The following is a 14,592-nucleotide window of genomic DNA, read 5'->3' as shown; positions in this document are numbered from 1 at the left end:
ATATGTTTTTCATTGAACCACCAGGCAACTTATTAATAGAGAGACGGTAAATGGTCAACAGCTGTAGAAAATGTCCCCCAGGGAAAAAGCTCTAATGCGGGATATTGTCTTGGATTAACCATCGACATACCATCATCCATTCGTCACAAATTATTGCGTATGCATGTCTACTGGCAATAACAGCGTAATAGCCCCATAATGCCCAGATTTCGAATGTAATGGTACATGAAATAATTTCAGTAAAGTGACCAACTAAACCAAGCAACAATTTAAAGATTGTAAAGTTAAATTTAACCATTTCAAAACCGCGAATATTGGTGGGGAAGTGACCCCATATATCAGGAACTTGAAGCGCGAAAATGCTGGTACCCGCCAGATATTTTATATTATCCGTAAAAATACTTTACCCGTAAATTGAATTATCCTCACTTAGTGGTAAACACATAATTTAATGATACTCAAATACTAACAGTTTATCATCCAAAAACGCATTTAATAAGTTCAAAAACACTCAGTTTTTAACTCATTTCACGTTCCGGTTTACTATTCTCTTATTCATTTTTCAGCAGACTCAAAAAAATTTATGTGTTTTTCGACAATGACAAAAAAAAGTTTTTTCCTGCAAGTGTCACTAGTTCATATGTTTTCATTGCCAAAACCAAAAAATTAGCTTTTTCAATATTAGAAAAATGCTAAGAACGAATTAATTAAAATATTCGCAGATTAAATACAATTATTACGTTGTACGTTTTAAATATATAGAGGAGCAAAAGTCCCACATAAACTTCCTAAAAATTGAAGGAAATATGTTGCAAGAAAATTCTGGGACTCGCTAAATGTTGTTTTCAATTCAGGTTCATCTCCTTGGCGCAGGTGACCTGCTAAAATACGAGGACAGTCTTAAAAGTACCCGACCTAAGACAAAGAAAAAAAAAAGAAAAATATTTCACAATTTCTCAACATGGTCTTCTTTGAGATTGACACACTTTTCCCAGTGATATTCTATGGTTTCCATATCCTATTTATAGTAAGAAGCTTCGAATATTTCAAAATAAATATCGATCTTGAACTCCACCTCTTCATTGTTGGCAAATCTCTTTCCTCCGAGCCATTTTTTCAAGATTGAAAATAGAAAATAATCTGAGGGGGCTAAATCTGGCAAATAGGGTGGGTGAGGAACAAGTTCGAAACGAAGTTGATTGATTTTGGCCATCGCTATGACGGAAATGTGGAATGGTGCATTGTCTTGATAAAACAAAACTCTCCTTTTCTCCAAATGCGATAGTTTTTTCCTAATTTCTTCTCTCCAGCACTGCAATAATTTTGTATATTATCTGTTTGTTATTTTTCATTTAGAGAGATAGTCAATAAAAATGATCCCACGTGCGTCCTAGAAAACTAACGCCATTACCTTCTCTGCAAATGAGGCGGTTTTTGTCTTTTTTGAAGCCGATTCTCCCCTTTCAGTCCATTGTTTGAACTGCTTTTTCGCCTTAGGTGTTAAACGATGGACTCTCGTTTCACCCACGGTTATGAATCAACACAAAAACTCGGCTTTATTGCTGCAAAACTTTACCAAATCATCCCTTAAAACATCCTCACGGTGCTTTATTTTGTTCAATTGTAAGTAATCACGGCATCCATATTGCGCACACCTGTCTCGTATCCAATTTCTCAGTCAAAATCCCATATACACTAACTTTTGAACTGCTTTGTGGATTTTTACCACAGTTTCTGAAGTGGTCAGATCTGGAGTGTGATTGGGGGGCGGTCGCCTTAGAAGCACTTCCGCCGCATTTAAACTCTGTCACCCAGTATTATACAGTTGTTAACGAAGGACTAGACTCCCTCAGAGTAGAATCTAAATCCACTTTGATGTTGGATGGACTAAGACCTTTGAAATGAAAATTTTGAATTACCTATCGATGACCGACTTTTTTCATATTCACAAACGGTTCCAAAACAAACAGAAACCATCACAGCACCCTCAAAAATTAGGGATGAGTTTTTTAAGGTTAGGCCTCTGTAATATAAGCAAATTTTGAACAAAAAAATGGACATCTATATGTCAGTTCGGATAATTCTAGGACTATCCTCGTGTTTACAGTCAGTCGAAGTGGAACTGGTACACATAAATAATTTTCATAAATTTTTCTTTATGTTAAATAATTGGACCTGGTAAGTAAACAGGAATTCCAAAAATGTTGTATTTTTTGTTAAATATTTTGAAAAAATCAATTCTTAATATCAACATGAAATTCGTAGATCCAAGATATTTAGTAGTAAATGCAAATTTAAAAGAGTTTGTTGTTAAATTTTTATGTTTTCTATATGCTATAATATTATCCTCGTTCATCTAAATTTAATTATTGTTTGCAACGGGTCGACCAAGGAGCCAAACCACCGTCACCCAAAGATACCTCAACATCCACCTTTATAAATACGGAAACACTTACCGTCAAATAGGTAAAATGGTCATTAGTAGTTATACAATCATAGAAAGTATTATGAATCATTAGATTAATGAAAAAAGAATTAAAAACAAAGTGCGAAACAGCCCTAGAAAAATTCTTAACGATTATGATGAAAGGTGGATTTTAAGAAAGGTTGGAGAAAATCCCAAAATTTCTGCTCCTAAATTGGCAAAAATTGTAGAAAATATCTAAATAAGGTCGTTAATTCACAAACCATTTGAAACTTACTACATAGAGTGATCTAAATAGTTGAGTGGTCTGAAGGAAACCATGGATCAGTACGACTGATGAAATGAAACACTTAAGATTTATGGAAGAATACCAAGAAAAGAATTTTAACTTCGAGAAAGACGTAATTTTTGCAGATAAGAGCAAATTCAACGTTTTCGGCTCAGATGGACAACAACTAGTTTGGAGAAAACCCAATGAGGCATCAAAAAAACAAAAAAAATGACGGCCAACAGTGAAGCACGGAGGAGGTTCCGTTGCGGTTTGGGGGTGCATGTCGAGAAAAGGTCCTGGGAATCTTCATTTAATCGAAAGGACCATGAACCAACATATGTATTTGATATTTTAAAACTAAATTTAAAGCAAAGTGCGCAGAAATTGGGAATTGAAAGATTATTTAAGTATTATTAGGACAATGACCCAAAGCGCTAAAAGTTAGGCAATGGCTACTTTATAATTGTTCTAAGGTAATAGAAACACTTCCCCAGAGCCCAGATCTAAGCGTAATCGAAAATTTATGGAGCCACTTAAAAATTGCAACACGAAAACATAAAATTCCTTCTAGAGAACAACTAAAAACAGTTTTAAGGAAAGGATGGGCAAAGATACCAACAGAATATTGTGAGAAATTGGTAAAATCTATACTCGACTGTCTCAAAGTAGTAATTAAAAACAAAGAACTTTCAGCTAAGTATTAAATTAAAATTGAACATGGTTTAGAGTTACAATCTGAATTATGTACGAGTTTCATTTTGAGGTAGAAAATTGATTTTCATTTTATATTAGGTGTGTGTGTGGAACTTTTGAATATTTTTTAAATTTTTCATTGTATCCAATACACAATTTCGTTTTGACCAATCGTTCGTTGTCGGTTTTTGCTCATTTTGTTACTTACACCAAATTAGTTTAGTGTACCAGTTTCACTAACTGTAGATCTCATAATTTTTTTGGCGATAATTTGTCTTTTTCGATTCTATTTCCGTAAATAGCTCAACTCTTCAAACGCGATATTTAAAGCTGATAAGACTCTTTTTCGACATCTAGAAACTTGGCGTCCTATATCTCTAAGATGTTTTCATTTTTCCACCGCGGAGAGCAGGGCCTCGCACAAAGATCCTCTGTTTAGAATTAAAAAAACTAAATTCGCATACAGAAATACATACACAGACTTTGCAGCTGAGAAATCTAGTTTAAAGCTTCGCTGCAAATTTCATTTGTAACGTTCAAATGTTGTCTAGTTTATATTGGAGAATGCATGGCCAAATCTTGCCCTTGACATCTTCCTATCTACTTGCGATTTTCCGAGCCCAGATGATGTCATAAATGTCATACCACATACACCCGCAGGAAAAAGCGATGTGATTTATGACTGATTAGTCACCTCATAGCTATGTTCGGGCTACTTGAAAATTTTAATACGAGAGAGTTGCAAGGGATGAAACAGAGCCTATCTGATGGCGACACGAAAGAATAGCTTAATAAGCCACATCTAATATTTATTTTCGTTTGTATCCTAATGGATTTAGAGGAATTTTAAAGGGAAATTTCCTTTTGATACTGGGTCTCGTCGTTTGCATACAGATTTTTAAATAGCTTTTAACAGTTTTTGTAGGCGGATTATTGTTATGCTAAAGCGGCCCCGCCGCGGGGAGTAAGGAACACCCGCGCCCCCATTTAAACGTGTCTCTGCTGCCGAAATTTTTCCAATCCCAGGAGCGCGAGATACTAAAATTTCCATACGTCCATTACGTAACGATGTATCGGCAATGAAAGAAATATGAGGAAGTCGAATATTATTTCGGGAAATACGAGCGCGCGTTCCATAAAGATTAACCTAATTAGATTCTCGAGCGTGCCGTAATAAGCACCGGCTGCATCCTCTATATTAAATAAAAATTACCTGTTGTATAATATGTCGTTTATGTTAGCCCGAAGTGACATCACCGCACTAACTCAGTTCGTTTTAAAAGGGCATTAAATTACCTCATCTCCCAATTATTTTAACGTGTCTGACATCATCCCTATACAACACGTATGTTACTCTCTCATTGTTCAATCAAAGTGCCTAATTACTAACTTCGGTAATTAGATTGTACTTTAGAATAAATAGGCCAAGTCGTGCGAGACTCTGAATTCATCTTTTAAACTGGGGCGTGATCAGATAAACGCATATGTTGACTTTGTGCAGAAACAATTAACATCAATTGCAAGCTTATTAAAATATTTGAACAATGGCACATAGTGCGGATAAATTGCATAATTTCGCGACGAAATGAGTAATTTATGCACCAACTTTCTGCAGCTGATGGCTCATGTAACAGGGTTTACAATGTATATAATGATTTGTTTGACGTTTGCCATATATCTTTAATATTTTTTCAATGATTTATGGGCGAGCCTTCCTATTTACAGAAGTGCTATTAATTTAATGGGAGAAAGGTATAAAAATTAACAATTTCTCTATGTGTGGCCTCACGGCTTCGAGAGGCGTGATCTGTACAACGATCTCGAAGAAGTGCACGTTGATGGGCTTTGGTTACGTTTTTTCGCAATTTCGGCCTACTTTTTCACCAATTAACGACGTCACCATAACAATTAAAGAAGAATCGTTTATTACATCGATGACGTCGTGAAAATCAAAAATTATCTTGCCCTTGCATAAAGAATGAATGGTGAGACCAGCTGAAGTTGACAGATGAAAAAGGTTAGAAATCTGTCGGGTTCTGATGTGTGTGGGGCTTTCACTACCCGACTTGAGGTTGTTTACAGAGTGTAGAGGGTTATCGGTTTTATGAATGTACACTGGCGGGCATAAAATTCGGGTCACTTCGAAATTTTCAAATATAAATGTATTGAAAGAGAAGTGATATTTTTCGCTGGCATACCGGCATTGCTTCATGAAATTTCGGATCATTGGGAAAATGTTCACGGTTCTGCATGGTTCTACCATGAAAAAAAAAAGATCGATAAAATACCTTCAATGTCTATGCATCCTCTTTATCAGTTCCATTCAATTGTTGTTCACTTTAGGCGAATTGGTTAAAGGTGTTCTCTTTAACTTCAAGTTGCGCTAACAGTAGAAAGGCAAAAAATGCCAATTAATAGTGTGATTGCAGCAAGAATTGTAGCCGCTTTAGAAGATGGCAGAGGGCAACGTGAAACTGCCAGAAATGTCGGAGTTAGCCTTTCCAGTATTCAACGCATCTCTCAACGTTACGCAGAAACGGGATTACTCACAAGGAGACAAGGATCAGGCCGCAGAAGAGCAACCACAGCTAGGGATGACCGATTTTTGGTATCTGCAGTTTTGCGGAATCGCACCGAGACCGCATTTTCACTGCGAAGTCATCTTCAAGAAGTAAGAATGGATCCCTAACTACGCAGAGGTACTTGCTGGAGGTCGTGCAAGATCATGTCATGCCGTTCATGGGGTTTCTGGGGGATAACTCGATTTTTATGCAAGACAATGCTGGGCCTCACGTTGCAAGAATCGTGACCGCTTACATGGATGAGGTTCAAATACGGAGATTTGACTGGCCTGCGCGAAGTCCCGACCTAAATCCCATAGAACATGTTTGGGACGAGATGGGAAGACGTCTTCGCAGTCGTGTACCCGCTCCAAGAACGGCTAGGGAATTGTGAGAATTTCTTCAGGAAATATGGGAAAACCTACCCCAGGATGTTATTCGCATCCTCATTGAAAGCATGCCCCGACGCTTGCAGGCTGTCATAAACGCTAGAGGGGGAAATACGCGATATTAATGTCATTATGAGTTTTTTTTCGGTAGCACAAAATTGTGTTCAAAAATGTTACAGTGCTTGGGTAATGGACACCTGTACAATACATCGGTTATTTGGGTACAGGATCGTGTTTTTTTTACCATTTACCCTTAACAAGGTTAAAGAACCTCAGAATCGATAAAGGCTATCCTTTTTTATTTTTTTGGAAATTAGAAAGGCAAAAATTTCGAAAATACTAAAGTGACCCGAATTTTATGCTCGCCAGTATATATTACGCACTACACAATAAACTTATATCTATGCTGTATACAATTCCTATGTTCCCCGAGTCGAGACGAAGAAGTGTCGCAGATGTAAGAGGGTGCGTTGTTGCGCAACCCTGCCTTTTATACCCCTCCCGGCCGAATCTTCTGGAACGTCCCGCCGGAAGTTCTGAAGATCGTTTTCCCGCCGGCTGTTTGAATCGACTCGGGAATGGACAGGTTGCTCTGGTGCACGTCAAACTGTCATAGTCTAACAGTTGACAGCTTGACGCTCAGCTGGCACCGCCACAAATCTAGCAAGTTTCGAATGCTAATAGGTATGGGGTGACTTTTCAACCTCACTGTGTCATATATTGAGGCACCAACATTCGGCACATGCCTATGGGCAGATTGTTTTTTATTCAAATTTCTCACATTGTAGTTATTTGGTTTCTTGATAGTAGTGACTGCTGGTAAACAGACCGATGGCAGGAGAAGGTTGGATTAAGGCGTTTTGATACTACAGGTATACACGAAAACTCCTAGCCAAGTTCACGAGCTAATTTTAAGACATAATTAATATAATAACATATATATTAGCACTAATTTAAGATATTAGTTTTAATGGTCCCTCTCTTCGCAGCTATTTATGGTGCCATAGCAACGAAGGTGATTTCCAATTGCTCTGTTTGTTATCCGTCTAATATCTATTCTGCACAGGGGACCATCTTCGATCCTCAAGCGTTGGAGTTTTAGCATCTTTCGTGCGACCTGTCAAAAGCCTCAATAATTTTGACAGGGTCGAAACGTGACTGCGACTTTTCGAATGGTGGCGCTCTCGGTAGTGTGGAAAAACCCACAACTCACAATGACGTTCTGAACAGACACGAGTAAGAAGGACAGCTCGGAGCAAACTTTTGATTCACTTTTCGCTATTATTTCTAACCGTTTGGAGTGAGATAGATTTACACCCGAAGCGCTCAGGGTACAATAACGAATTCAATTTGTAAAAGTGACATTCGGGGTAATACTAACATTGACCCAAATTTAAAATATAAAAATCGACATCCGTCAAGATGTCCATGGCATCCGAAGGACCACTATGGAGGGGGATATTATTGTTTAGTTCTCACTATAGATGGGGATAAGGGATCTGTACACCTCGCGAGGTAGTTCAGGCGTTGGCTATGGGCCTTCAGGCATGGTCGCAACAAGTATAACTTTGCCCATACTAGGATTGAACGTCCTTGGCTGCGTCACGTTGCGTTGCATTTCATGCCATTTTGTATGAGTATGATTCTTCACAGAATCAAGCTTTAGGAAAGTGTTGAATTTAGATTCCTCACCAAACACTTTGGTTTTACATACGTTTTTTTACACTCAACCTTGGTGATATGACGAGGTAAACAGCATATCATTACCTACGTAATATTTGAAATAGTGATTCAAAATTCAATTAATTTAACGTGTAATTCAAATATTGTCTTTCCATCATGTTTGTGTACACACCGCTTCAGTTGCATGCTCAAAGGCTTATTAGCGAAAATAGTAAACTGAAGCTATATATTTACGTTACAATACCGCTTGTCATTTAAAGCTAGAGCTCAAAAAGAAATATCTGTGGTGGTCTCATTTGGGGTTTAGAGCCCCAATTCCATTGAAAGCTAGTGTAATAACGTCGACATATCAGCTCCACGTAGAAAGCTTCATACATGGTTTTAAACAAGACCCAAATCGCCATAATGATTGCTTCCAGATGCGCACCGAGAGCAACATATTGCCCTTATTGTTCAGAATTTTAATGGCGGCGAAATGCCAGGGGTCCGCCCCTGTTTTTAAATCATACGCCACTGGCAATTATTATTAGGGAAGTTCACCCCTTTAGCACCGACTCGCGTAGATATAATGTATCATTTAATTGGTGGGAATGGTATAATTTGGGAATAGCCCTTAGGCTGACAAATTAAGCGCTTTAATTTACTTCTGATCGCGATAACAAAGTTGACATGTTCGGGTTATAAATTGGGGGACCGCAATTTGTCTTTCGCGACCCGTCTCTCGGCTCCAGCGTTCAGTTTCAACAAATGATCGGTACATTTTTCAGACGTGTGTTCTGCCATTTTGCCGGACATGTTTCGATATTAAATGCTATCTCTGGTATTTTTTTTTTTTAATGGACGCCATTTCGATTTATTTTCCTCGGAAAATTGTTTCGAGCGGCCCAAAGAATTTTTTTCCCGAATATGAACGCTTTGGACAGGAATGAATTGGACGTAGGTGCACGTCAGTCGGAACTAATCTGTAAGTTAGTCCCTTCAGGTGATACATAGCATATTCGTTGAACGCATTCAGAGAACACTTACGATTAACTGAAACATCCATCTTTCTCTTTCTCTGTCCGGACACAGCTCTACAGGGTGTCCCATATTCGGCTCTGGACGCAGGGATGTCGGAAAGCGCAGGGGATACAGAGTCAGTTGAATCAAGGCAAAGTTGCTTCTGTATGAGAGAAGTATTTTGCCTTTTCAATTTAAAAAAAATTCCGATTACTTCCGGAGATTTCCGGAAAAAAAAACAATAATTTATGTTTCTGTCTTAAATAAAATAAAAATATGAAAATAAAAAATCCTTTCTTGAAGCACTTTTTCCGCGCTACAACATGAAAATAGTTTGTCGAAGACACGATTTTTTGGATTTTCAATACCATCGTCAATTTTTTTTCAAATAGCGACCTGATCGTGTTTTTACGAATTCGGCTAGTCGTTGATTATTGAAAAACCACCAGCTCACAGGCCGATTCGCGACCTCCGATCAAAAATGTTCATTGTCAGGAGAAACGATACCTCAACATTTTCACATTCTGCATTAGTGCACCCTCCTTACTCCACTTCCATGGTAGAAATTGAAAACTCCTATGTCAAAATGACTAGCTCAATAAATGTCAGATATTGATCACATGATGTGAGCATTAGAAAACTTCTGTTATTGATATTTGTTTTCTTTTTTTAAATTTATTTGTCTTAATTTCAGAAATTCGATAAAGGTTTTTTCTTGAAAATTACAATATCAGTTCCTTTAGAATTGAATCGGAAATATATGCTTTTATAAAATTATTTTGAAAATGCTCTTTGAATATATGAACAACCGGAATGTTTAAAATAAATTCCAAAATTCCTGACAATGAATGTTTTTTTATCTCGATTTCGCAAATCGACAAGTCTGACACATGAGTGTTTTTCAATTATCAATGGTAGGTCGAATTCGTAGGAAAACAGTCATATTCCTATTTGAAAAAAAAAGTTGATGATGGTATTGAAAAATCCAAAATATAACTTTGAAAACTATTTTCATATTGTACCGTGAGAAAAAGTGACTTAAGAAAGCGTGCTCCATTTTCGAGCCCCTATGTCATTTAGAACAGAAAACAAATAAAAATAAAATAGTGATTATCGATCTTTTCCGGATATCTTTGAAAGTAATCGAAATTTTTCAAAAATCAAAAGACAAAGTACTGCTCTTATAAAGACACAACTCTGCCTCAATTAACGGACTCCCTGTGTCCTGCGGTTTCCGAAATCCCCATGTTGAGAATCGAACATGGGACACCCTGTACAAGAGTCTTGTCTCAAAGGTTAAATGGAATCATTCCACAGGTATATTCAGATAATTTCAAAATGCATTTTGACTAAACTATACAGTCAATAATTAATGTCAGACCAAAAATACACTTGAAAGTGTTTTGGCTTCCTTTAAACTCAAATTAGCAAACTTTTGCCAATATATTTTCCATTTTAATTTAACCTTTAATGGACCTATTAGTAATTAATGTTGACTTTTAGGCAATGGCTGCATCAAGAATTGATTTGGAAAATTGCGGGATTTATTGCTTTTCTGCTCAGCTTTTCCGCTTGTGCTAACAGAAAAGGTGTACGTAACAAAGTATCAATACTAATATTTCATCTTAGATTGCACGTTCAGCACTTTTTTATAAGCTGGTCTAAAGAAAAGATATTTTCAAATATTAGCTCCTTAGCTTCCATAGAAACTTTGCCCTTGCCAATTTACTAAAAGTATTTCGATTATTTAATGTTTTAATACACAATTATTAATGCGCAGCTAACCCTCAGTGTAAACCGACTTTCAAAGTAGAAAAAAAGCGTTAGTAATGGTCAGATTCCTGTCACATAGCTTATAGTTAAAGTTAACAGCACATTCGTACTTCGACCCTAATGAAGTAAAAAACCACCATTACCAAATGCTGACAAATAGTCTCGCAATTCTCCTTACCAATTGAATCGCTCATGCTAAACTTCGTTCGTGACTGCAATAGTTTCAAAGCTATATAGAACAGAAATCTCAAATCCGTTTTTAATTAACACCCAAATTATGGCGGTTAGTTTTTAAGGTTTTAGCATTAATTGACTGGAATGTGGTGGCAGAGCAGGATTTAGGGGGGGGCGGGTATTTCGGCTTCGCCTCGGTCGCTCATAAGGCGATTGAGAGTTCGGTTCTGTACCAAAGAACGAATGCGAAAAGATTTAAAGTTTTAATCAACAAAAAGCTTCAACACAGCATTTTAATTGCGTGCAATCCACAGTCGTTCATAACACTAATTGAAAGTAATAAGCATCCGAGTTGCCGGATGTAAATCATCGTTGGTCTATTTTGCTTTGATCGTCTGCCGTTTAGATTCACTCCAAAATTTGCACTTTTTGCTTCTCACCAATAGTTTACTTAGATCCCATTTAATATCGAAAAGTCAAACTCTGGACAACTTCACTACCAAGAGCATAATTTCCAGAGTTATACTTTCGGTTTCTTGGTTTCCATAGAAATTATTTTCTAGATAAAATTGCCAATAGTTTGTTCTATTGGAAATTACGATCAGACTATTGCAGTGCTGAATAAGTTTAGCAGAAGCGTAGTTTCTTTGAAATGAAGCAACGTACCATTTGCAAGACTCTCATTTCAATTTGTGAACAACTTTGTATTCTTCAATAATGCTGAAATATCAAGCCTAGGTAACTTTACTTGGAAAATACTTTGCATAAAAACGATATGACAAGGGATCATTGACCTGTATTTCCTAGATTTAGAAAGGAATTATCTTCCGGAGAATGAACCATTATCTAGGTTAATTGCCCTAAAATCATATCCATCACTTTCCTTTTTGATTGATGCCGACACACCTGATTTTTCCATAACCAAATTAAGTATGGCGACATTAAATACCATCCTTTAATATCTCCTAAAGGTTTCGGTTAGTCTTCCCTAAGGTCTGATTAGTTCCAGTCAGTTAATAGAATAAATATTGAATGTAACACAAACTATTGTAGTCGGGGTTTTCAAACTCCTGCTATCTTTGATAGAAAACAATTTCCTTAAAAACGATGAAATCACAGCAGAGAATTGGCCAATTTCTCCAGTTCCATGAAAATAATCTTGCTGGAAAGTTACTAGAAGTTTGAAAAACCGGGCCTAAATCCTGGTAACTTTGCCAGCAAGATCATTTCCATGGAAATTGAGAAATTGACCAATTCTCTGCCCTATTTCGTCGTTTTATTGCCTGGAAAATTTACCTGGAAGATAATTTCTATGGAAACCGTAAAACTGACTAATACTCCTTACTTCAACTTCTTCATGCATTTTATCCTCTTGGTAAAGTTGTCAAGACTTTCAACTCTAAAGCTTTCGCACGCCACTGTTGAGTGTTAAATTAAGGTATATACCGCGGTGAAAAATTTTAAGTGCTCTTTTGTTTAGGCTAGCTTCAAAAATCTATTTACAGCGTTTGTTTTACTATTTCGAGTATACGTACCAGTAGTAAATACAAGAGTAAATAAACCTCGGTCAAAAAAAAGTATGTGCCCGCCACTGAGTTTGAATAGTTTAGCAGTGCTTTGAAAACCATTACAATTCGTATTTCAGATATTAAAAGAGATATGACAAACCGGTGTGTGCAGGTTTATAGAGGTCATATTTAGAAACGATTAGTTTAAAATTTTTATCAAAAATATGTATCTGACAACATTAAACATTTTAAGCAAAGCTAAGAAATATTTGAGGTGTAAATTTTCTTGTATAGTCAGCTGATGTGGGTTCCATATAGGACCAGGATTCGTCAATTGAGCTTTGTGTCAGGTCTGGAGTCATCTAGAGCTTTGAGAATGCAGTTTGAGGTATGTTTATTCTAAAGGTACTTTCTGAATGTGGAAAAGAGTCACTAAGCTGCTATCAAATCTCAGGAACTAAAATATATTTTGGTAGATTTTATTGAATTGAATCTCAAGAAATCTAAATCTAGACAACTTTACCAAAAAGATATAAATGAAGAAATAAGGGCACATCATTGTTTATTTCCTTGGTTTTCGTGGAGTTTGACTTCTAGATAAAACTGTCAGTACTTTAACATATTGCCCCCTAACCCCCCAACCAAAAACGTTCATTGTGACAATAATATGCCAATCGAGACAAATTTTTTGAAGTATGTAAGATGATTCCCCAAGCACGTTGCTGCATAAGAAAGAGCTTTGTACACAATGTGCTGTCGGCTCTCAATACCCTCCAGGATGCCAAAGGTAACACCAGTATCAAATTTGGAGACTTGGTCAAATTTATGGAGCACACCTATGATTTGGGAGGAGACATCCGAAGCCAGATTGAAAGTGCCTTGCTAACGGCCCAAGATCTCAAATTTGTCATAAAAATCAATGACCGATATTCGCTGATCAGCCCCGCTGCCCGATTGCAATTGGTGTCCGCCATTTGTTTGAAAGAGGAGACAAAGAGAATAGAGGATATTTTCCCATTCCGGAAGAGGAAGGGCAGTGCTGGGAGCTCGTATGGAGGGATTGCTTTGAAGAAGCCGAAGTCCGAAAGTCCAGTGAGGAGTTCTGAAGTTGAATCTACTGCAGACGAAAATCACTGCGAGTGTCAGTCTCTGAAATTCCTGAAGAATCTTCTATCTGGGACAGTTGTGCCTGCTGCAAACAGCTGCAGCAACACCGACACTGAAACATCCAAACCGACTAAATCGGGCGTTCAAAGCAAAAATTGCAGAAAGGAGTATACCAACTGCAAACAGAAGAAGATAAAGAAGAAAAAAAAGAAGAGTTCAGCACATAGGCGGACTTCGTTGGACAAACAAAAGAAGAAAATTGTATCCAATCAGAAAAATGAACAATCCACCCTTTGCAAACCCTCTCGCAATTATTCCGATGAAGGCTTCGATCCATGATAAAAATACCTTCAAAATTGAAAATTATTGATTTTTTTTTATTCACTGGAAAGTCAAATCAACTGACATGAACTATTTTCTCAGGGCGCTTCAACACCAAGTTGGACGCTCAAACCTCCTCAAAAAGTTTTACGCCTCTTTACTTCATGGCATATGGAGAGAGGGGGAAACCGTTAGAATGGTCTAGTTGATGCATTATTGGGAACACACCCTCCCCCAAATTATGGAATTCATTTCGAAAGTTCTTTTAATCCGAAAAAATTAATTCAAATTGTCCTCCAGCATGTAAGATACCTTCATATTTGTGCAATCACGTAGAACTCAATAAGAGACAATAATCTGACACAAAAACACGGAAGTTTCGATCTCGGAGGAAAGAAATTGCGTTTCCAAATTCAATTTGAAACATATTTACCATTGACCGCTTCCCACATCCGCGGCAAACATTGTTAGGGACCGTAACGGGCACGTAAAATCTAATCTTTTGACGTTCCTATTTGGCCCTTTTTACCTCTCCAGATATAATACGGTCCTGAATAATTGAACGATGAGTCATATATCATCGTTATTAACTTACCGTCTTGATTCACTCCTTGGAGGGAATCAGAATAAACAGGAACGTAATTTGCAAACGTGTAAATCGAATTGATCATTAAACGCTGTCGGAGCG

General features: G+C 37.2%; 2 protein-coding genes across 5 annotated transcripts in view; one reads left to right on the top strand and one right to left on the bottom strand.

Annotated features, from left to right (window-relative positions):
* trol (terribly reduced optic lobes) overlaps positions 1-14,592 on the bottom strand; it is a 191,744-nt gene that overhangs the window by 66,593 nt on the left and 110,559 nt on the right. The gene's annotated exons all lie outside the window — the stretch shown is intronic.
* On the top strand, positions 13,143-13,992 carry LOC136345945 (uncharacterized). The gene has a single exon (XM_066294683.1). It carries the CDS (start codon positions 13,179-13,181, stop codon positions 13,920-13,922), a length of 744 nt encoding a protein of 247 aa, XP_066150780.1. The 5' UTR covers positions 13,143-13,178; the 3' UTR covers positions 13,923-13,992.

Source organism: Euwallacea fornicatus, chromosome 2 (genome assembly GCF_040115645.1).
Source record: "Euwallacea fornicatus isolate EFF26 chromosome 2, ASM4011564v1, whole genome shotgun sequence".
Classification (NCBI taxonomy): domain Eukaryota; kingdom Metazoa; phylum Arthropoda; class Insecta; order Coleoptera; family Curculionidae; genus Euwallacea; species Euwallacea fornicatus.
This window is presented reverse-complemented; position numbering and strand designations above follow the sequence as displayed.